The 21,461-nt window shown below is 50.5% G+C and overlaps 1 protein-coding gene across 1 annotated transcript; it reads right to left on the bottom strand.

Annotated features, from left to right (window-relative positions):
• Positions 1–532: 532 nt before the first annotated feature.
• Positions 533–18,804, bottom strand: LOC121672364 (glutamine--fructose-6-phosphate aminotransferase [isomerizing] 1). The gene is made up of 18 exons (XM_042044985.1): positions 18,676–18,804; positions 18,166–18,273; positions 16,648–16,773; positions 15,884–15,942; positions 14,796–14,930; positions 13,813–13,874; positions 12,990–13,069; positions 9,411–9,516; positions 8,249–8,412; positions 7,659–7,754; positions 7,268–7,365; positions 6,039–6,159; positions 4,912–5,069; positions 3,394–3,508; positions 3,025–3,152; positions 2,048–2,215; positions 1,559–1,720; positions 533–973 (listed from the first exon to the last, which is right to left on the bottom strand). The coding sequence occupies exons 3-18, from the start codon at positions 16,760–16,762 to the stop codon at positions 929–931; spliced, it is 1,812 nt and encodes a 603-aa protein (XP_041900919.1). The 5' UTR covers positions 16,763–16,773; positions 18,166–18,273; positions 18,676–18,804; the 3' UTR covers positions 533–928.
• Positions 18,805–21,461: the final 2,657 nt, after the last annotated feature.

Below are 21,461 nucleotides of genomic sequence, written 5' to 3'. Positions count from 1 at the left end.
CACAGAGCTGGGACACCCAGGTGTGTGCACAGAGCTGGGACACTCAGGTGTGTGCACAGAGCTGGGACACTCAGGTGTGTTACAATGCCCCAGTGCCCCTCAGTTTGGGGGGAAAACCCTCAGCACTTCTTTTAAAAAACCCCAACCAACCATCAGCAGCAACAGCCACCAGCTCAGGGCGAGCACTGGTCACTCCTCTCTGCCCTCACCCCCACTGGCCAGCCAGTGCTCCCAGTCCCAGCTAGGGCGGGTCCCACTGGCCACACTGGGGTCACACCACGCCGTGGCCACCATGGCTACGAGATTGTCACTTGCTATGTTTTTGGTATAGATAAAATCCTTCTGGAGCAGCGTTCTCTCCTTGGCACATTCACCACGTGCCCAGGAGCTAGGAGGCTGTGACAGCTCAGCTGAACTCCCTCGTGTACCTGAGGCAGGAATTTACCCAAAGGCTTGTCTGCAGTTTCCTTCACTGGCAGAATATCTGCACAAGCGTGACCAGTACCAGCTCTTGTTCCAGGTGTGTATTCTGGTGTCCTGCTTCACTGCCTGAGAGCATGACAGCTGACTGATTAATTCCTTCAGTGGTTTCTCATCAATGACTGGAATGAGCCACATGGGGTAAGAGACAATGACATCAGCTCAAAGTAAAATGGAGGGCCCCTTACCTAGAAGACTCAGCAATCTTTAAGGAAAACCATTTAACATCTTTCACGGAAGTCTGTTGTTCAAAAAAACCCAGAGCTATTGACATAGCATGTGGAATCAATTGGACAATCACTAATGTAATGGAATTATGGTGATCTTACACACAAACAATGATTTAGCAAAATAAGATTTACCTAGGGGGCTTTAAAATCAAGTTATTTTGGTACCAAAAAAAGTCTTTCATTTAATTCCCCTTTGCCCCTATGATTCAGATGATCTTTCACTCTACAGTTACGGACTTGGCCAGATTTCTTGGAAAATCAACCTGCAGAGAGGGAGGAGAAAGAACAGGCTTGTGAGTATTTACACACTGTTTGTTTGTGTATAACTTTGTAACGTGTGGAATGTCTGTTCTGTGTTTCAACTGAAAACAATTCAACATATTCTCATGTTAATTTAGGATAATCAGTGCAGAAAAAAGTCCACAACCTTAATTGTTACAACTCCTCTCAAAACTAAGGAGGGAGTCCCTTTAGTCCACGTAGTTCCAGTGCTCAAATGATAAGAGGTCACTGATAACAGGTAGAGGCCAGTGTCTGTATTAAGATCAAATACCTAACACCAAACTGTTTGCCAAGCACCCTTGTGAGGGTTGTTGCCTTCCTCTGAGCTCCCTGCCAGCCCTCCAGAACCTGTGAGCTCCTACCAGACCAGACACACGTCCCAGCTCAGCCGCACCAGACTCGGCCGCGTGTACTGGGCCTCCTCCCAGTTCTGTACTGGCCAGGACAGTCCTTGGACCTGGGCATTCCAGCAGCTCGAGCAGTCACACAGACACCCCCCGAGCCCTGCAGCATCGCCCAGCACACGGCAGCACACAGAGTGCAGGAGGAAGCAGTGCTGTACTCACATCATAGCCCCTGAGCACGGCGAGGTGGAACGCCAGCAGCTGGAGAGGGATCACACTCAGGATCCCCTGCAGACAGTCCACTGAGTGGGGAACTTTGATTGTTCTTTTGTTGTTCTTAATGGTCTCGATGTCCTCCTTGTCACAAATCACCACAGGTCGTCCCTGCAACAGAGGGGAATGCTGAAGGAAAGCAGGTCTCTGGAAGGTTCTTTCCTCACTTCTCTGCAGAGTGTCAGTGGCAAAATTTATTACTCAATTTAGAACCAAACAGCATCACATCCCCTGGGCAGCCCTGTGGGGTATTTAAGGGTTAAGCAGACCATGCCAGGCTTCTGCAGTTGTTGCAAAACTTGCTCTTGAAATGCCCACAGTACTTACTGAACTCACATGTGGGCAATGACACCGAAGTGAACAGTCTGGGTGTCTGTGAACTGCTCTTCTATTAAAAGCATCACTTCTGATGCACTGCAGACCTTACCAGGCCCTTACCTGCCGTGCAATGACCTGCTGGAGAGCGTTCTGGCACTTGGCATAGGTGTGGTCTCTCATGATGATCATGATCACAGGCATGAGCTTGTCCACCAGGGCCAGCGGGCCGTGCTTCAGCTCCCCGGCCAGGATCCCTTCCGAGTGCATGTAGGTGATTTCTTTTATTTTCTAGAGGGGGAAAAAATTCATAAAACTTTGAGCAACATGCTACTTTATTTTTTTTAATCACCTCTGTGAATTCTTGCACTTTGTGAAACTCAGTTCTGGCTCTCCTCAGATCCAAGCAAGTCAGGCCAAAAAACCCAGATCCGAGCAGTGCCCCTGGGCTGGGCTGTTCAGGCCACCAACACTTCCAGCTGTACCACCAAAGCACCACAGCCCTTATGACTTGCCATCAGCCACCACAGCCATCCTCCCAGCCTGACTGGGCAAAGTGGGGACAGCACTGACAACAGGAATCTCCTCAAATGTAGAAGCTGCAGTGTATGGGTTTGGAAAGTACACGCTCAGTTTTCAATTTATTAGGGTGCCCAGTTTGTGCAGTAAAGCATTCCCAGCGTGAACATGGAAAACATACCCTTCCAACCCACTGTAGCCTGTGACATGGGAATCTTCCAGCAGCAGCCTCAGCAATGTCACAGTGACTTTTAGTTATTTGTAATCATGGCACAGTTTGGGTTGGAGGGACCTTAAAACCCATCCAGTGCCACCCCTGCCATGGCACGGACACCTCCCACTGTCCCAGGCTGCTCCCAGCCCCAGTGTCCAGCCTGGCCTGGGGCACTCCCAGGGATCCAGGGGCAGCCCCAGCTGCTCTGGGCACCCTGTGCCAGGGCCCTCCATTTAACCCAGTGTTGGCCAACACAGCAGAGCCATGGCTGCATTTACAACTGCACTTGCAGCCAGATGTTGCTCCCTGTGCAGAGGTCTGAAGTCTGTGGCTGTGTTTGAGCCAGCTTTAAATAAAGAAATCTCACCAAGGCTCCCTCCAGACACGTGGCGTAGTGGTAGCCACGTCCCATGATGAGGACAGACTTCTGATGGTACAGCTCTGTGGCCAGCTTCTGGATCTCATCATCCATGCTCAGCACTTCTTTAATCAAGTCTAGAGGGAAGGGGAAGAGTCCAGACTGAGTGTGCTCATGTGTGTGCCTCACACTACACACCCCACTCACCCTTCACTCACACAGCCAGCAGTGACCTGTAAAATCCCCGGGCTCAGAGTTTTACTGGTCCAGTTTGGTGGCCTGGAGACACCAGAGAGAACAAGGAATTGTGACAGCCCTGCTGCCCTCCCGATCCCCCCAGCCCCTCTCTGCAGGGTCCAGCTCTGCCCGGGGTCCTACCTGGCAGCCCCTTCAGCCCCCGCATGATCTCCTTGCGCCGCTCCTGCATGGAGATCCTGTCATCGCACATCATCAGGGCAAACATCACCAGGGACACGAACTGGCTGGTGTAGGCCTGGGGTGGGGCACGAGAGAAACGTCACTGCTGCACCAGCCAGGTGATTGTCACCCAGCAGGTGAAATCCTCAGACCAAGTGGCAGCTTTTATTCCAAGTCAGCAGCAAAAACGAACGTGAGCTCACAAGGCAAATCTCACCTGAGCAGATCTCAACAGAGGCACGTGATGATCTCCTCATACTCCAGGAGATTCAGACACAACAACCAAGACTTTATATTCTAAGATTCCCTGGTGACTACTAAACCCTATTTTGTGACCGTACCCGTGTCCTCCTTTACTGCAAGTGACTCCTGAGAACACTGGACAAGAGCAGGCCACTGACTGGAGATGTTTGTTGGAAGCCCACGACAACCAGCCGAGATCTTTTTGGACCACACTCAAGGAACACAAAGGCAGCTGTGATTTCCCACCTCCCTTCTCTAAGAACAGACTCTCCTGAACCTCTCCCCTGAGTAAGGCTCCACTGTCTGCAAGAGCACCCAGCAGCCACATTAACATGCCTGGGCTGTTTAGAATATTCCCAAAAGGAAGTTCTGGGCAACCTGAGGGCAGAAACTTTTCAAGACCCTATTTCATACATGCACAACTTTGGTAACTCCCCACAGCATCAGAGAAAAAATGCCATTTATCTCCAAACTGTAACTGTTGGCCATGTGAAAACAACAGGGACAAATAGCTCGTTCAAGAGTTTCTTGTAAGAGACTCATGAATTTTCCATGATCAAATTCCCCAATGAACTATTAAACTCAAATGTGGTTTTTGGCTGAATTTATGTAACAGATTGACATCATCTCGCCTCTAAATATAACTAAACCAAAGCAGATTTCACCATGCACAAGCACTTCATCAAAATGAAACGCAGCAAAGTAAGTTATTTCATACTGTATCACACATAGCCAGAATAATCCTGTTATCTGGACACAAATAGTAGCTTTCTGTAAAAGACCATTCTCCCATTTGTTAAAAGTATAGTTTTAATATCTTTGGTAAAGCAGAGCCAGTGAGGGAGTTACATGCAGACAAAGTTTCCATTATCTTGTCTATTAATTTCCTTTTTCATCTCTGACCTTAGTTTAAACTGAATCTGTACCTCGAGACAAACAATGGCAAAGGGAATTCTGACCTCTTAGGGAATCATTCCCTCTGAGACCCATTTGTTTTCAATGTTTAATGTAGTTTCCTTATATTATTTCATTTTAAAAAGGGACCAAAAAAAAAGCCCTTTGCAAGCTCCAGGACAGAGAACACACAGGGTGCTGCTGGTCTGTAACTGCACAACCATCAGCAGCGACAGGTACAGAGGGAACAGGAAGCATTTAACGGGGCCAAGCCCTTCCAGGAGGGGTTCTGGTGGCAGGAACACCAAATAAAATCAGGGAGGGGTGTGGGTTGTGCCCCACCTTGGTGCTGGCCACGCCGATCTCGGGGCCCGCGTTGATGTGCACCCCGCAGTCGGTCTCGCGGGAGATGGAGCTGCCCACGGTGTTGGTGATGCCCACGGTCAGGGCTCCCCTCTCCTTGCAGTACCGAAGGCACATCAGGGTGTCTGCTGTCTCCCCTGGAACACAGGGAAGCACAGGGAAGCACAGGGATGGGGGCTCAGTGCTGCTGCTCTGCTGCCACTGCAGGTGGGAAATGCACCAAGTCCCCAAACACAGCCCCAGAGGTTTGTGCTCCCTGCAAGCCAAGGAGGTGGCAGCAGCCACTTCAGCCCCAGCACGCTGTGTCTGAACCCTGAACACAGGGCAGTGACACCCAGAAAACACAAAACCTATCCGCAGCATTTGCTGTAAGGAAAAGCCAGTGTTCTGCTATGGTTTAAAAAAAAAGTGTCTTCAAAAAGCCCAGGGAGAACCTGACCATCAGCCCCCCACAGAGAGGATATTCTGAGACATTTGGTACTGAGAAGAAAGAAATTGCTACAGAGGAGAAAAAAATTGCTCCCAAGAGGGTATTTTAACCTGTGGAGATAAAGTAATGACTGGTTTTAGTGTCACAGCTGAAGATCAGTCATGAAAACCTGAAATGGTAAATGCAACTAAGAAGGGAAAAAAAACATTTTGCATCGCAGTTGTCCTTGAAAATATGAAGTACCTCATATAAATTCTTTTATGCCTCGGTGTGCCTTTTATCTCCTACTCCATTCCAAGTTAGTTGGATTTTCTGATATTCATGTCTAAGAGTTTCCTTTCTTCTGTGGCTCCAATCCACCATATGGTGGTGCTTTAACTAGGGAACTAAAACTATTCCAAAGGAGCTGTGGAGCTGCCTTCACCCCGAGCTCAGCAGCACTTCCAGTCTGTTGATCGGTGCAGAGAAAGGAAACAAAACTCCTGTTCCACCTGTCAGCCACAGGAGCCCTGCAGCAGCTGCAGCTGGAGGGAGCAGAACCTCCCAGCCCTGGAATCTGAGCATCCTCCCTCACATCACCACACACAGTCCTGCAGACAGGCACCAGACCTGGCCCTGCTGCCTTCTCCCTCCATTCTGGGCAGGAGGGAGTGAGGCTGGGGAAGGGAGCCCGTACCTGACTGGCTGAGGAAGAAGCAGACGTCGTCCCTGAACACAGGGGTGTTCCTGTCCAGGAAGTCGCTGGCCAGCTCCACCATGACAGGTAACTCCGTCAGCTCTTCCAGCACCTGGCGGGTCTGGCACAAGGAGGGGCAGGAAGTCAGGTATTACATCATGTTTATAAAACCAAGTGTTTGCACAAAAAAAAGCTTTCTAGCTGCCACACACTGGAAAATATTACTGTTAAAAGTCCCACATGAAAATCAGTGCTGGATTATACTTTAATTACTCAGTAGTGCCCACACTCAAGTCACCAACAACCCCTGTGAGAAGCGACCTTGCTTTGGCATCACCACCAGCCTGTGAGGCCAACCCCTCCCTCAAACCGAGAATTCTCTTAAGTAAGGCTCACATATTATGTAACCCTCCACACAGATTATGCAATACTGGGTGTCCTGAGCGTGTATCAGACTGCAGCTTGAAGAACTCAGAAACCACCACCTACATCCAGGCCAACCAGAAATCCCACCTGGCTCCTGGCAGCCCCTGCCTTGCTGCATTCTGCTCCTGCATCATCCCTCCCCTGCCAGCTGCTTTTTACAACAGAGCAGCCTTTGTTTTCCAAAGCTTTCCACAGCCATGGAAGTCACAGGAACCACTTCCCTAAGTTCAGGTTCATCAGCTTTTATTTCCTCCTGCTGTTGCTGTGAGCTGGAAGTCTGGTGTTTGCAGCTTTCACAAGGGTCCTCCTTCATTCACCTGTGTGCACCTGCTTACTCTTAACCTGATTAAGGTTAAGAATCAATCCCTAACCTGAAATCAATCCTTAATCTGCCTGGCACACTCCACACACTCTCCGGGGGGACTTCAGAGCCTCTTCCAGGGCCTAAAGGGGCTCCAGGAGACCTGGAGAGGGACTGGGGACAAGAGCCTGGAGTGGCAGGACAAAGGGGAATGGGTTTAAACTGAAAAAGGGTAGACTTAAATTTGATTATTAGGAGGAAGTTCTTCCCTGTGAGGGTGGCCAGGCCCTGGCACAGGGTGCCCAGAGCAGCTGGGGCTGCCCCTGGATCCCTGGCAGTGTCCAAGGCCAGGGTAGACGGGGCTGGGAGCAACCTGGGACAGTGAGAAGTGTCCCTGCCCACGGCAGGGGTGGCACTGGATGGGCTTTAAGGTCCCTGAAACCCACCCCAGCCTGTGATTCTGGCACTGAGCCCAGCCCAGGTCCCAGAGCCCAGCACTCACAGCCACTCCTGCGTGGTAACTCGTGCCACAGGCAATGAGGATCAAACGCCGACACCTCTGGATCTCCTTGATGTGATCCTTCAGCCCACCCAGGTTCACTGTGAGCAACATTGGAGAGGAAAATCAGGGTGGCCAGGTAGGAGAAATTCTCAAGATCATTGATGCTAACAGCGTGTTACCATCTCCATCATCCACTCAGCAAAACACCATCATAAAATGGGATCTTGCCACCAGCACGTGGAATTCTGGAGGCACTCTGTGACACACACTTCATCTCACACCAGCAGGGTTTCCATCTCCCACTGCATCACCCACTTCCTCCCCTGTGACTACCATGAGTAACTGCTAGATACAGAGCTGTTGGGAATGAGGGAGGCTCAAGCTCAATTACCAGTGTAGTCATCGAAGTTGACCCTTCCTCTCATCGTATTAACAACAGATTCTGGCTGTTCAAATATTTCCTTCTGCATAAACGAGCTGAAGTTACCTATGAAGAAAGAAAGAAAACAAATTAGAACACTTTACCTCCTAGTAATTGCCATTTTTCCTGTGTATGTAGGGAAAAGCTTGGACCAGGCCAGTTACCAGCTAGAGATTATTAAACTGATACTTCTTTTTCTGTCAAAACATCAGCTCATGATGAGAGCTTGATTCAGGTTTCTGGAAGGTGTCAGTGAAGGGCAGATCCAGGCTGGCAAGTTCGTGAGGGATCAGTCTTGGAAAAACCAGATGGCTCCAAGCAGGAGGCAAAATCCTCAGCCCCACAATTCTCCTCAGTAAGGTGTCAGCAACTAGAGGGAAAGTCCCGTTACACGTGGGGACTTTTTTGCCCATGAGGGTGACACAGCACTGGACCAGGCTGTGGGACCTCTGCCCTTGGAGGGCCGGGCATCCCTCGGGGCAGGGATGGCACCGGGTGACTCCAGGCCCTCCCCCCCGTGACCCAGCAGCCCCTCCCCGCTGCCAGCCAGCAGCTCTCACCCTTCATGATCTGCTGCAGCTCCATCTGCAGGGTCTGCACGGCCCGGCCCGGGTGATCGCCGGCCGTGCGCTTGATGCGGTGGATGGACAGACGCCCGTCCACCACGGCCGCCACGTCGTCATCCTCCAGGAAGATCACGCGGTTGGTGTGCTCGATGACAGCGCTGCGGGGGCACAGAGCACATCAGCCCCTGCTCTGGGAGCTCAGGGCTCAGCCCTTCCTAGCACACCCCACGCGCGGCTCCGGAGTCGAGGAATTTCCTCGCCTGTTAAAATCGGGCCACTCCTGTAAAGGGCATTTCCACCCTGCCAATGGAACGGGATTTTTTTTCCACCCGGCTCATTATTAATTTCAGTGCCTGCTTTAAGGAGAAGCTCTGAACTGCTCAGACAAAGCAGCGTGTGCAGCAATGGGATCTGTCTGGAGCTATGAGGTCAGGAGGGCAGGGATTTCCCCTGGCACACAGGCTGCTCAAACAGCCTGTTCCTTCCTTGGTTTTTCCAGGGATAAGCCACTGTCCCTCCCTGCATGTCACTTTACCCATCTGTAAAACCAGGGACAGCTTTGTCCCCTGTGGAGGCACCTGGGATCTGCTCAGCAGCACTCCCTGGAGTGTCACTGAGAAGCTCTAAAACCAGAACACATCGGGCTGTCCTAAGAGTCTCCACAATTCTCTGATGGAAAGAGCTGCAGAAATCAACCACAGCAGTATTTTTACATTCCTGGAGCAAGCACTCATTTCTCTTGAACCAGAGAATCCCAAAAACTCTGCTAAGGCTGCTGCCAAGTTAGTCTCTCTCACTCCTCTGGGACTGCAATATGCCACCTTTGATGATGAAGGAATTGCATGTGTGCAGAGATCCCTGGAGAATCAACACAATTCTGCTCATAATTAGCATCTGTCCTGCTAATTTAGGTCAGTACTCCCTCAGGTTTCCTATCACTGGGAAATCCTACCAACAGGTGAGCCCGAAGAAGGGTAACACCCTATTCCAAGGTCAGTGTTCATTCATTTAACAGCAACTCTGTTTTGGTATTTGTGAAGTAATGGCCACATGCACACAATTTATTCACCAAGAACCCACAGCCTCCCCATCTCTTGCTCAAGAGAGCTTTAAACAGGATATTTCTACACACACCAGAGATGCTGGAAAACCCTACCTGGCATCAGAAGCAAAGTAATATTCCACAGCTTTCTCCTCCACAGGGAAGAGGCAGGTGGTGCTGTCCACTCGGGACAGGCTGCAGCTCCCCTTCTTGTCTTTCCCTAGGAGACAGGAGGGTCAGGGGCTGCCCAGGTGCCACACCCAGAGAGGCCCCAAGGCACGGTACCAACATGAAGCACTATTTTCACGCCTGCAGGTGGTCACAGCAAAGGAACTTGTACTGTTGTGCCCATTTCTCAGTTTGCTTGCAAGAGATTTCTGTGTTTTTTAATAAGTCTGCAAGTGTATTACCAGTGCACTTTTACGTTTAGAGGAATTTATCAGGAAAAAATCCAGATTAAAGTTTTGTGTGGCTCCACTAGCAGAGAATTCAAGATGCTTTATGAGCAGCCACATTTCCCTGCCCTGTTGATCAGTTTAAGCTTCTCCCATGTTCCTGTCTGGTGAGACTCTCCTGAGCCCCCAGAAATGGACCAGCATTGCTCCTTCATTGTCTGTTACTCTCAGCACTGGGGAAATTCTTTCAGAGCTGCCACCTGTGTGACCACCCAGCTCCCCTGAGCACCGCAGGTGGAACCCAAACCTATTTCTGTCTGGCTGAGCTCACAGCTCAGGAAGTCTGGGATTAAGAGCTCTGCATTGCTCCTGCACTATCAACCAACCACCTCATCCTGATCAGAAAATCAGACCTGTGCTGTTGGCCAGGGAGGCATCCAGGGGTGCTGGAGGACACAGAACTGCGAATCAGCTCTGGAAAAATCTGTCCTAAAAGCTCAGTGTTTCACCAAGGATCCTTTCTGGAGTACTCTGGCAATTCCCAATACCATCTCATCCTCCTCCTCCACACTGCTTCTCAGTGGTGAAGCTCATCAGGGATGCAGATGAGGCACCCAACACCTACTGCTCAGCACCAGCCTCGAGCAAAATTATTTGCCAGTCACTGTGCAGGGTATGGGGAGGGTGGGGGTGGATTAATCAGCTTATCCACCAAAATGGGACCATTGCTGAAGAACAATAACACTGAAGTTACTCCATTCTATATTTATTCCATAATCCTGATGTTGTTTCACCTACTAGACACTGATCTGATTCAGTGATGCAAGCAGAGCTCGTGGTGTTCTGATCTACACTTCTGCAGATGAAAACGTGAAGGAAAAATACTGCTTTCATGTTGATACTCAGTAAAAAAGGTCCACTCAGCCAGTGATTTAGAGCCTTCCAGTTCAGTTATGAAGTCAGTAAAGGAGGAAAACAACGCCTTTGTTGTTGAGACAGGACAGAGCAGAGCTGTTAGTGGCCACTCCCCCACAGAAGCACCCCAGACCTGATCAGAACATGCAAATTTGGTGTCTCGAAATAGATCATTTCCCTGCATTGACTTTATTATGTTGCATTGCTTTCCTCGTTACAGGCTGTGCACTGGGGAGTGGTTATTGTGCACACACGTGCACTGTGTGTGCAGTCACCAAGGCTGGGTTAGGGAGTTACAGTGAGTATTTTCAGCCAGTTATGAGTTTTATTTTACCTGTGGATTTGTCCATTTATCTACAGATAATCTGATTGTTGCTCCACTGCACCAACCCCTCATCTACTACAATTTAGAAGCAACACAGAAGGAATTTTTAAATCTCTTCTGTACCCAAGAATGGAGAATTAACCCAGGTACAGTAAAAAGGGGCAGGGGGGCAATTACTCAGAAAAGCCTCAGTGCCTCTGAGAGCTGAGGGATTTGGGTTCTCAGAGCCCCTGGGAACTCACCTGGCTACAGAATTTTACTTCAAACACTGAGAGATACACTGGGTAAAGAGAAATAAAACCTCACCTGATGTTTGGAGTCAGGCAAACCAGCTCCTGGTTCACCTCCCAACAAACCCAGGTCTGCTTCTCCTCCAGCAAGAGAGATGTCAGATATTTTACCCAGGGAGTGCCTGAGGCCACTGAGCCTCTGCTGAGGGTGGAATCCCATTTATTTACAGTCACCAAGGATCAGATCCTCCCCCTCTCAGAAAAGGGTTCTCCTGCTTCAGATGTGAACTCGGTTCATCCCATCATGGGACGGGCTGGCCTTTAAAGCACTTCAAGTGAACAACAGATGGTTCCCCCGATAAATGAACAGCCTCAGGCCAACCTTAGTGCTGCCACCAGAGGCTGCAGCTCAGATTCACACCGTGGTCAGGGGCAGGACACAGCTCCAGAAGGAATTTGGAGCAATGCTTGCATTAGGATTATCAGCAGCCTTCTGCTTTAGTGGGGTTCATTTTTAAGGTAATTCGCTGTTTCCTTCTGCAGCCAGAGCTGCAGGAACACTCAGTACAACCTGCACTGTCATCACTTTTCCACATATGCTGGGCATTATGTCCCAGTATTTGAAATGGGATGGGTGGATTTTCCCATGTGTTGCTCGTGGTGTTTCTGATCAAGAAGGAATTTTGACTCTCCCACTTGTTTCACTACACTGCATGGAAAGCAATAACCACATATTAAAAAGACAATGCATCTTGGTCTCATTTGATTCCTTTCCAAAGGAACTGGAGGATTTGTCTGAAATTTCAAGTACTAGCTTTTCTCTGGTAGGCACCTTCCTCCATTTTTATGGATATTCCATCAAAAGAATGATCCATAGATTGTACAGCTGAAAGTGCAATTGGAAAAAAAAAAAACAAACTTCAGATAATCAGTAAAAATATATAGTGTTACATAAATGCATTAATATTACTGCTAATTATTCAATCAAAAGGCAAAGCTCCTGGGGCTGGTTCTTGCAGCAGGGGATCAGCAGCTACACTGCTAGGAGGCAGCAGGGCAGGAGAGCAATTCCTTTGGATCCCTGCACTGCTCAGAACACAAGCCCAGGGACTGGACAGGTTCAGACCCCTCTGACAGCAGTGAGTTACAGAGTAATTCTAAGTCACTCTTCATTTTCAAGGGTGCCTGTGGTGGTAGAACACATGGGAGAGCAGGATGGACAGACAACATAAACACACATTGTCCCACAAAGGGGAACAGCTTCTAAAAATGGCGTGGGGTGGCAGGGGCAAGGTGACAGTGCCAAGCTCCAGCCTGCAAAGCTCTCTCCTCTTTGTTCTTGAAAACTACCAGGCTCACAAATGCCAACATGCCACACACAGAATACAGACTTCAGTTTAACTGTACTGTTTAATTTATTATACTGAACTATTCCAACATCCCTGGAAGTGTCCAAGGCCAGGCTGGGCAGGGCTTGGAGCAACCTGGGATAGTGGAAGGTGTCCCTGCCCATGGAACAAGATGGGCTTTAAGGTCCCTCCCAACCCAAACCATTCCATGACTATACTTTATTCTACTACAGTAAGATGAATTTTCCTTGTAATAACTGGACATTAAATCTTTGATTACAACACTAGAGGCCAACCTGAGGTAACTAACACCTATAACCTGAGCTATATGGTGGGTAGAACATGTGGTTAAAAACTTGCTTTTAAAAAAACGTCTCCAGTAATGGTTTCATTTCCAAAGTCCAGCTGAAGTCTGTATTTCAGAGCCCACAGCTGTGTGTGGCCGTGCCCTGCAGCGAGGGGAGGAGCTCCCCACTCACCTGTGCGGTACAGGATGGGGATGTGGTCGGTGGAGAGCTTGTGCTCGCTGCGCACGCCGATGAGCAGGGGGCTGCCTCGCCTGCAGGGACACAGGGACAGCCTCAGCACCCCGGGGACACCCCCACACCCCACGCTGGGGCTCTGCTCCCCAGCAGCAGCTCAGGTGCACCAGGGCACAGCCAGAGGCTCCCAGAGCAGCTGCTGCTGCAAACACGGGGTGCAAACACAAAGAATAAAGAACACAGGGATAAAGAACACAGGGATAAAGAACACAGGGATAAAGAACACAGGGATGTGAGCAACCTGCATCAGGGTTAGACAAAATTCCCAAGAGTCACTGCACACCTGAAGCAGGGACTGCTCCTCACTGGACATGCTTACAAACAGGCTTTGGCACTTAAGTTCAACCCCTGTGGAGGCACACACACAGTGAAACCACCCCAGCTGATGCTGGTGTTTAAAAGTGGGATAGAAAACCTGAACACAAGGCTGGCCCAAATTCCAGGCCAAATGCAGGACTTGTCCAAGTGCTGCCACAAGGGCAAGCATAAAGGAAAAGGTAAAATCATCTCCCTTCAGATCATAACCAGAGGATACCAAAACCAAGCTGTTCCAGACCAGGAAATAAGAAATTTCCAAAGTATTTCTGGGAACTTTCTGTTATGAGAGATGGAGAACAAGAGAAAGGAAATTAAAAACAACCACCCTCTCACCTGCATATGCAGTGCGGTAAGAATGATCTCTACTCTGTCTTCTGACGTGGGGGTACAAAAACAAGTGACAGACAGGGTGCAAGAATGTTCCTCACATGGCAACACTCACCTGGTACCAACTGCCTGCCCAGGGTAATGAACACTCTTGAACACAAGGGCAAAAGCTCCTTCCTGGAACAAGAGAAACAAACTGTTCATCCCTTCTGTTATCTGAGGCCTGGGCACCATTTCAGTGTTCCCAGCACAGAAACTGCTCCTGTGTTTCTGTGGACGTGGGAGAGACACCAGAGAGGTTTTACAGATGTTTTCAGAACCTCCTGTAGCTCCAGCCCCCCATCCTGGAAGGGTGTCCCTCCCCTGAGCCTGGCAGCACATCCTCCACCACTGAATGAGTCCTGAACCCCCAGAGAGACACTCAGACTCCCTTGGTTATCCAAGTGGCTCCTGCTTTAGCTCAGGGTGCAGTGAGGGGACCCAAAGGCAAAGCTCTGCTAAAAGAAGCACCAAAACCAAAAGAAGCAACAAGTGTTTGCTCAGATGAGGTGCCACAACCTGCCAGCAACACAAGTTCTTGGCCTGTTGCTGCAACAGCTCCTGGCAGGTAAAGCAGTGAGGAACTCAGCGGAACCAGGTGCTGGGGGGTGAGAGGTGAACTGTGGTGGATCCTGTTCCTGCACATCACCTCCAGTGGAAGCAGAGGCTCCGCGGAGCAGCTCCCACCAGGGGTCAGCAGCAATCCCGGACCGAGCTTCGGGAAGGACTGGAAGCAGCACAGGCTCTCCCAGGCCGGCTCCCTCCCCGCTCTCACCACCCCAGCCAAGGGCTGGAGGCCTCCAGGTGCTGCCGTGCCCCAAAATTTATTCATTACCCAGACGAATACTGACAAATGCTCAAGAAAACCGAATGTACACCTGAGATGAACTGTCAGAGGTTCACGCCTTAGCACGTGCCCCAGAGCATCCTGCAGCAGTGGCACGGGCTGGTGCTGCAGTGCCCTGGCAGCGCTGGAGGGCAGGGGTTGTTTTGGGGGGGGTAGGGGTGTCTGTCCCACTGTGTCCGTCCCACAGCTGCCCTCCCTGCCCGCAGCATTACCAGCTGCTGGATGACCCTCTCCACCAGCGTGGTGAAGCTGATGTCGTCGCTGTCGCGGTTGTCGTACATGTACTTGACCAGCTTGGCGATGCTCTCCGTGTCCGTCTCCGACTCGAAGTCGTAGCCCTTGCTCTCCTGCAGAGACAGCCCGTGTGGGTGACCAGCCCTCTGCCTTCCCTTCCACCTGCCTTTGCCTTCCTTCCCACCTGCCTTCCTTTGTTTTGACTACTCCCTTCACCTTGCCTTTAACTTTTTTCTTTTTCTTATGTCTTTCCTTTTCTTTGCTCCTACCTTCCTCCCTCATATTTCCTTTTCCTTCCCTTTTTCTTGCCTTTCCTTTTTCCTACTCTTCCTTTTCTTTCCTCCCCTTCTTCTTTCCTTTCTTTTTACCCTTCCATACTGCAGTTGTTCCTCCTTTTTTCTCTCTTTTTTCCCCATCCTTTGCTCTGCTTTTCCTCTTTTACTTTTCTGCCTTTCGTTTTTCCTTCTTTTTCTCCTCTTCTCACACTTTCCTTCCATCCTTCCTTCCCACCTTTCAAATTGCAATACAAGGAGAGGAGAAGAGGGCAGTGAGTGGGAGTGTGAGGGGAGTGGAGGAGTGTGAGAATGTGAGGGGGAGAGTCGGGGTGGGGGGACCCAGGGAGGGGGTTTGGGTGGGGAAGTCTCAGTGGGAGAATGAGTGGGGGATGAGGAGGGAGTGGAAGTTGGGGGGTGTGAGCAGGGCAGTGTGTGAATGTCAGAATATGAGTGGGGGAATGTGGGGAGTGGGAGTGACGTAGGGAGGGAAGGGGGGATGTAAATGTGAGAATGCACCCACGGAGTAGGAGAGTCTGTGAGTGTAAGGGAAGGAGTGAGTGAAAATATGGGTGGGGGAACATGAATGGAGGTGGGAGTGAATGTGAGTGGGGGAATGACTGAGAGATGAGTGAGCAGTGAGTGGAGCAATGTGAGTGAAGGAACGGGGCGAGTGGGGAGAGCAAATGGGAGAGTGAGAGTGAGAATACAAGAGGGGGAGTGAGCTGGGAAGGGTGAGAGAGAAAAGGGGAGTGGGAAAGAAGGGAGGGTCTCACGCCCCAGGGGTCACTCACCAGGAACTTCCGCAGGTCCTTGTAGTTGGTGATGATGCCGTTGTGGATGACGATGAACTCTGAGGACAGAGGAAAGGCCCTGCTCAGCCCCGTGCCAGCCCCAGCCTGGCAGCAGAGCCCACACACATTCCTGTGGGACAGGCCCTCGGCAGAATAAAGCACATTTCACCTCCTGGTGCCATTCCCTGCTCTGCCCCATTGGCATGGCTGGGATAGGGGGGATAGCAGTGACCTGGGTGGCACCAGGGCTACCCAGACCCTGCAAAGCCCCTGCAGGCACCTGAGCACTTGGCAGCTCCCGTCCTGTTGGGAGCAGTGAACTCCGTGCTGCTGCTGCTGCCAGCTGAGCACTGCTGTCCCCTGGGCAGCCACGGCCAGCACAGCCCACGCTGTGACAGCCCCGAGCACACCAACCCCGTTCCCTACAGGGGGAATTAGGGGAAAAAAGTTTACGAAATTCCATTCCAAAGAACAGCCATGAAAATTCCCACCATCCCATTTCCTTCCGTCTTCCCCTCCTTGCCCTGTGCCCACGCACCCACCCAAGCCCTGGGCACCCACCCCAACCCTTTCCAGGATCCCTCACTGCTGGGAACACTCCCCGTGGCCAGAACCCGAGTCCAAGCCCAGTGGGCTCAGCACCACGGCCTGAATGAACCCACTGCCGGTGCCCAGCCACCCCTCCCGGGACACGGAGGGGCAGGCAGCTCTCCCAGAGGCTCCAGGAGCTGCTGAGGAGCCAAGGGTCCGGGGAAGGCACTGACCATTGTTCTTGTCGGAGCGCTGCGGGTGGCTGTTGATGGGGTTGGGCTCCCCGTGCGTGGCCCAGCGCGTGTGGGCAATCCCCAGGTGAACGTCAAACTCGATGTCCAGGTCCATGTCCTGTTGCTCTGCAGCAGAAAGTTTTAGTCCTGAGGGGTTGTCCATACCCCAGGTCAAGCTGGGAGTCTCGCCAGGCCTTGGGGACTACAGGGCAGCAATGCTGACAGGGCCAGCAAATCCCACAGGACAGAATCACAGAGTTGTCAAGGTTGGAAAAGACCTTTAGGATCATCAAAGTCCAAACCAAAACCTCAAGGGGTTTCAGGGCAAGGCAGATGCACACAGAAAACAGCCCTGCATTCCTCACTCTGCCAGAACAAAAAGCAACCTTTAAGGAAGAATCCAACCCTGAGCTGTCCCTCAGGGGTGCTCCTTGCCATCCTGTCACCTGTGGCTGAGCCAGCCCTGCACACCACCATGGTTATTCCTGCATCCCTAACCCCGCTCTCTCCAAAGTCTACCATGAGCATGAATATTTCTTTTGGAAAAAAAAAATACTCCTCTCGCTGCACAAGTGTTTCCACAATCTTTTTAAAACTGTATATCCTGACATTTTCTTGAGCAGGAAAACCTCCCTTCCGGAATCCTCTGTCCATCTCCTATTTCTGTACCACACACCCCACCTTGTCTGGGCTTTCTGGCTCCTGGTTTACACTAAGATTAGACTGACCCACCTCCCTCTGGGACACTCAGCACTCTGCACCTCAGGTGAACACAAGAATGGGTTAAAAAGACCTGAATTACACCAACACAGCAGCTTCTGAATGTGAAGTTGAGATTCTGACTACTCTGAAAAGCACCTCCCCACCCTCACACAGCCTGTATTCCACTCCCAGCAACTTTGTGCATCTTTGCACTGAGCGCAGATTTAATGAATTTAAGGTTTAATCAAGGGAACACAAAGAGGCAGAAGGAGATGCAGAAGCCCTCGGTCTCTGCAGTCCAATCAACGTGACAGTGACACACACCAGACCCCTCCTGCAGCCACTGCAGAGCCCGGCCCCATGGGACGGCTCGAGCTGGGACAAGCGTTCCATGGGAACATTTAAAACCCAGCTGGGGAGGTCCTTACAGCATTTCTCCTTCTGCCCAAGATCTAGGTCTTGATAATTATCTCCTGCTAATTCCTCTACTCTCAGTTCAAGGCGTTTTTTGGGTGCCTGTTTATGAGTTTTTCTTGTCTGTTTTCCATGATGCATTTCAGGTCTATCTTACTTCAGTAGGAGGCAACTCATTTGTCTTGAAAAAATCAGGACTTCTCTGTAGCTTCACACCAACAACCACAGAATCACCAGGCTCTTCACAGCTCATCCCTGAGCGTTTACATCTCTGGCTCTTTACACACAAGTTACTTGGAAATACGGTGTTTGTGGGTAAAACAGGTGATATTTAAAAAAAAACGAGGTGAGAGGACATGTCAAGGGAAGAGGGCAGGCAAAGGAGGAAAGGGAGATACCTACTGTGAACCTCTTCATCCAGAGCCTTCACTTTCCCCTTCTGCTTGATAATGTGGATTTTGCAAGCATTGGCTTCCCAGTCTTTGTCATTTCCACCATCCAGTCCCACACCTAAACCCCACCATGGAACACAAAGAATGAGGGTCAAGTTCAAAAGTTATTACAGTATTTTATGTAAACAAATTCTGCCCTTTTTGATTCTTCCAGAGCCCTTTCTCCAATAGCTGGCCCTCCACATAAAGGCTAGATACCCCTTAGATTAGAACTCAGTTTTCTCTTTGTCACCTTGTCAGTATTTTGAAAGCCTTAGGAGGAAAAAACAAAAGCCCTCAAGAATGTTTATAGAAATCTGTATATTGAAGTTAATCCAAACCTCTGACCACAGGCACATCCAGTTTGTGTTCCAGCTTTCTTCAAGAGCAGAAGGTGGTAGAAACCATTCACAATCACACCATAAAAACCATCACTTAGAGCCCAAGCTCCCAGCAGAGCCAGTGCAGCTCAGACAGGTACCTGCGGAGTCGTAGCCCCGGTACTCCAGGCGCTGCAGCCCTTTGATGAGGGTCTCCAGGATCTCCCGCCTCGTCCGGGGAACATGGTAGTTCAGGTAAGCAAAGATGCCTGTGGGGGGGGAAAGAGACTCATTTTACACCAAAATCCCAGCTGGGGAAGCTCTCTGTGAGCACCAGGTTCCCACTCCAGCAGCCTCTGTGCCTGCGGGAAGCTCCTACTGCACTCCCAGCTCTGCCTGCCCCAACCAAGGCTCAACAGAGACATCACTGACAGTCAAGAGATCAAAACTACCCAAAACCACTGAAAGCAGCTGAGCAGGACAGGCCTGGGCACGATGGGAGAAGGAATTTCCCTGTAAGGTGGACGTACACAACAGGATGAGCTGTCAGGAGACAACACAGGGCACAGGAAACTCATCCCTGCAGGTGAACAAATCGAGGTTCCCTCACGTGGAGCTGAAGAACCGTCAGAGAAAGGAATTCTTCCTCCAATAGCTTCTTCCAAGTTCCTCCCACAGACTCACTAAGAAAAACAATCATTTCACTCATGCAAACTAAGACTCCCAAACTAATGGAGCTCTCCTTCCTGTAGGTTGCAAAGGAAGAGGAATTGCTGCTTCTATTTTTACACAAATTCCTCGATCTCTAATGCCAGCTCCGGCTCAGAACAATTCCCCTTGGTGCCACCACGAAGCAGCAGGATGAGAAGACATTTACTGGATGCTACAAATATCCCTTCTTGAAACCTACAGCTTCACCCTGTGACATTTGAAAGGAGAAAATATCTGTGTGGAGTAAAAGCAAGACCAGTTTCACACAAGCATCCATCTGTGTAAGTGACTAGGAATGCCAGGTTTGCAATTCGAGAAACTTTATCAAAACCTCTTGAGGAGAATGGAATTCAGTCTCACACACACAAAGACATAAAGTCCTTCTTAAGGCATCCCAAATCTTTGATATTTTCCTGAGGGTGCTGCCATGCAGATCCCAAACTTTTATTCATGAGAGTTTTACTCCCAAGGTGGCTTTTGGAACATAAATTCTTACATTTACCCACAGAACATTTGAAAAACTGCAGTCTTAAGCTGTTTGTGTTTTGGACTTAAACTAAATAATTCAAAGCCTTTCAATGTCTTTATTTTATAAGCACAAGTATGGACTACTCAATGCTGAGGGACCATGGACAGGTCTCAGGATAAGTTTATCCTAAGCTTCTTCCCATTCCCTTTAGAAGTTACACCTCCCTGCAGCTCTGCTGCCAGCAGAGCACACCACAACTCGCTGATTTTCTTCCACACCACATATTCAAGCATTCCTCTTTCTTAATCCTAGTCAGATGAAGGGGAAAAAATGGAAAAGGAGCTTTTCACTTCGTTTCTTAAGCTTCTGCCTTCATTTCCCCAAACCACCTGCAAGATTATCAGGACCACGTTTATAAAAATTCAGTTCCATTTCCATTGCTCCTGACATCCCAAACCAACAGGGCACACAGGGCTGCTGCTACCTGGTCAACATGAGTGTTGGATCCAGTAACTCCACGGACAGGGTGAGCTCCTCCTGCACAAACCTCCCTATCCACAGCTCAAAGCTCAGCAGACAAACCCCTGAGGGCAGTGAACCACCTCTGCTGCGCTCCAAACCTCTGAAGGATGCTTTGCCCCACGCTCTCCATGTCCAAACCCTCATCCCCACCCTCCTGACAAAAAAAAAAAACCCAGTTTCCCAATTTGAGATACTCTGTTTCTAAAAACTGCCAACTTCAGGCAAACAGCAGCTTCCCTGTTCCAAGTGAGCTGACTCCAAATAGCTGAAGGATGGCACGTTTCAGCTATGTCCTGGATGCCTAAAATCCTTAAATGACTCGCAAGCCTTACAGCAGGAAGGAGCACAGAGCAGATTGCTTTGTTAGCAGGAGCTGGAGCAGCCCCTTTTCTCGTACAAACACCCAGAGCAGTGGCAGAGTTACACATACAACAAGTGTGCACAAAGCAAAGAGAACCAGCACATCTGAACTCTTCTGGAGGCAGCTGGGCTGCAGCAGCCTGTCCCTGACACCGCCCTGCACACCAAACACCTCCCAGGACACCATCCAAAGTACAGCTGCTCCACAACAATCAAGGCCAACACAAGGAACTACAGGCTCAGGAACGCTGCCTGCATTTTTCCAAATTACCTAAATCATTTGCGTTGAAACCTCTCCGTGTTTTATGTACCTTGGATCCCGTTCCCACCCAATCCCTGGAGCCTCACACCCCGTTCTGATGGTGCTGGGGCCTTCACGGAGCTCTCCAGAAGCACCTCCAACCCTTGCAGCCCTCGGTGGCATTTCAGCTCCCCTGCCACGGCACAGCCCAGCCCCACTCAGGCACAGCCGCCCGGGAAGTCATTCCAGGGCACAGCACCGAAGGCCACCCCGGTGGGATACACAAACAGGCCCGAGGAGAGGTGCTGAGGTGCTCTGGGATCTGAGCACTGAATTCCTGCCGTGGCCAGCCTGGCTCCCGGACGTGCTTCCCAGAGAACAGCACCAGTGTGAAAGCACAAGGGCCCCATTGATGGAGCACAGAGGGGGCCCTTCTTCCCAGCAGGGCACGGGCAGGATGGGCTGCAGGGAAAGGGTGGGGAAGGAGCAGTGGGACACCTATGGAGAGTGCCAAGAGGGGAGAGAAGAACTGTAGGGAAGGTGGAGGGGAAGCAGAGAACAGCAAACTCGCTCTGTGTGCTCTGCCACCTCACACCCGGCTCGGCCCGGCCGTGTCGCCGGCCTGGGCAGGGAGCGGCGTGTCC

This window comes from Corvus kubaryi, unplaced genomic scaffold (genome assembly GCF_017639235.1).
Source record: "Corvus kubaryi isolate FWS band 111438036 unplaced genomic scaffold, C.kubaryi_AGA036_p1.0 52672, whole genome shotgun sequence".
Classification (NCBI taxonomy): Eukaryota; Metazoa; Chordata; class Aves; order Passeriformes; family Corvidae; genus Corvus; species Corvus kubaryi.
This window is presented reverse-complemented; position numbering and strand designations above follow the sequence as displayed.

Bases quoted from the DNA above. Each gene is read 5' to 3' on its own strand.
- LOC121672364 (XM_042044985.1), bottom strand. From the start codon at position 16,762: ATGGACCTGGACATCGAGTTTGACGTTCACCTGGGGATTGCCCACACG. The intron at 3,509-4,911 runs GTGGGGCACAAC...GCCCCACCCCAG, and splicing joins TCGGCGTGGCCAGCACCAAG to GCCTACACCAGCCAGTTCGT. The intron at 974-1,558 runs GTGAGTACAGCA...CCCTCTCTGCAG, and splicing joins CCGTGCTCAGGGGCTATGAT to GTTGATTTTCCAAGAAATCT.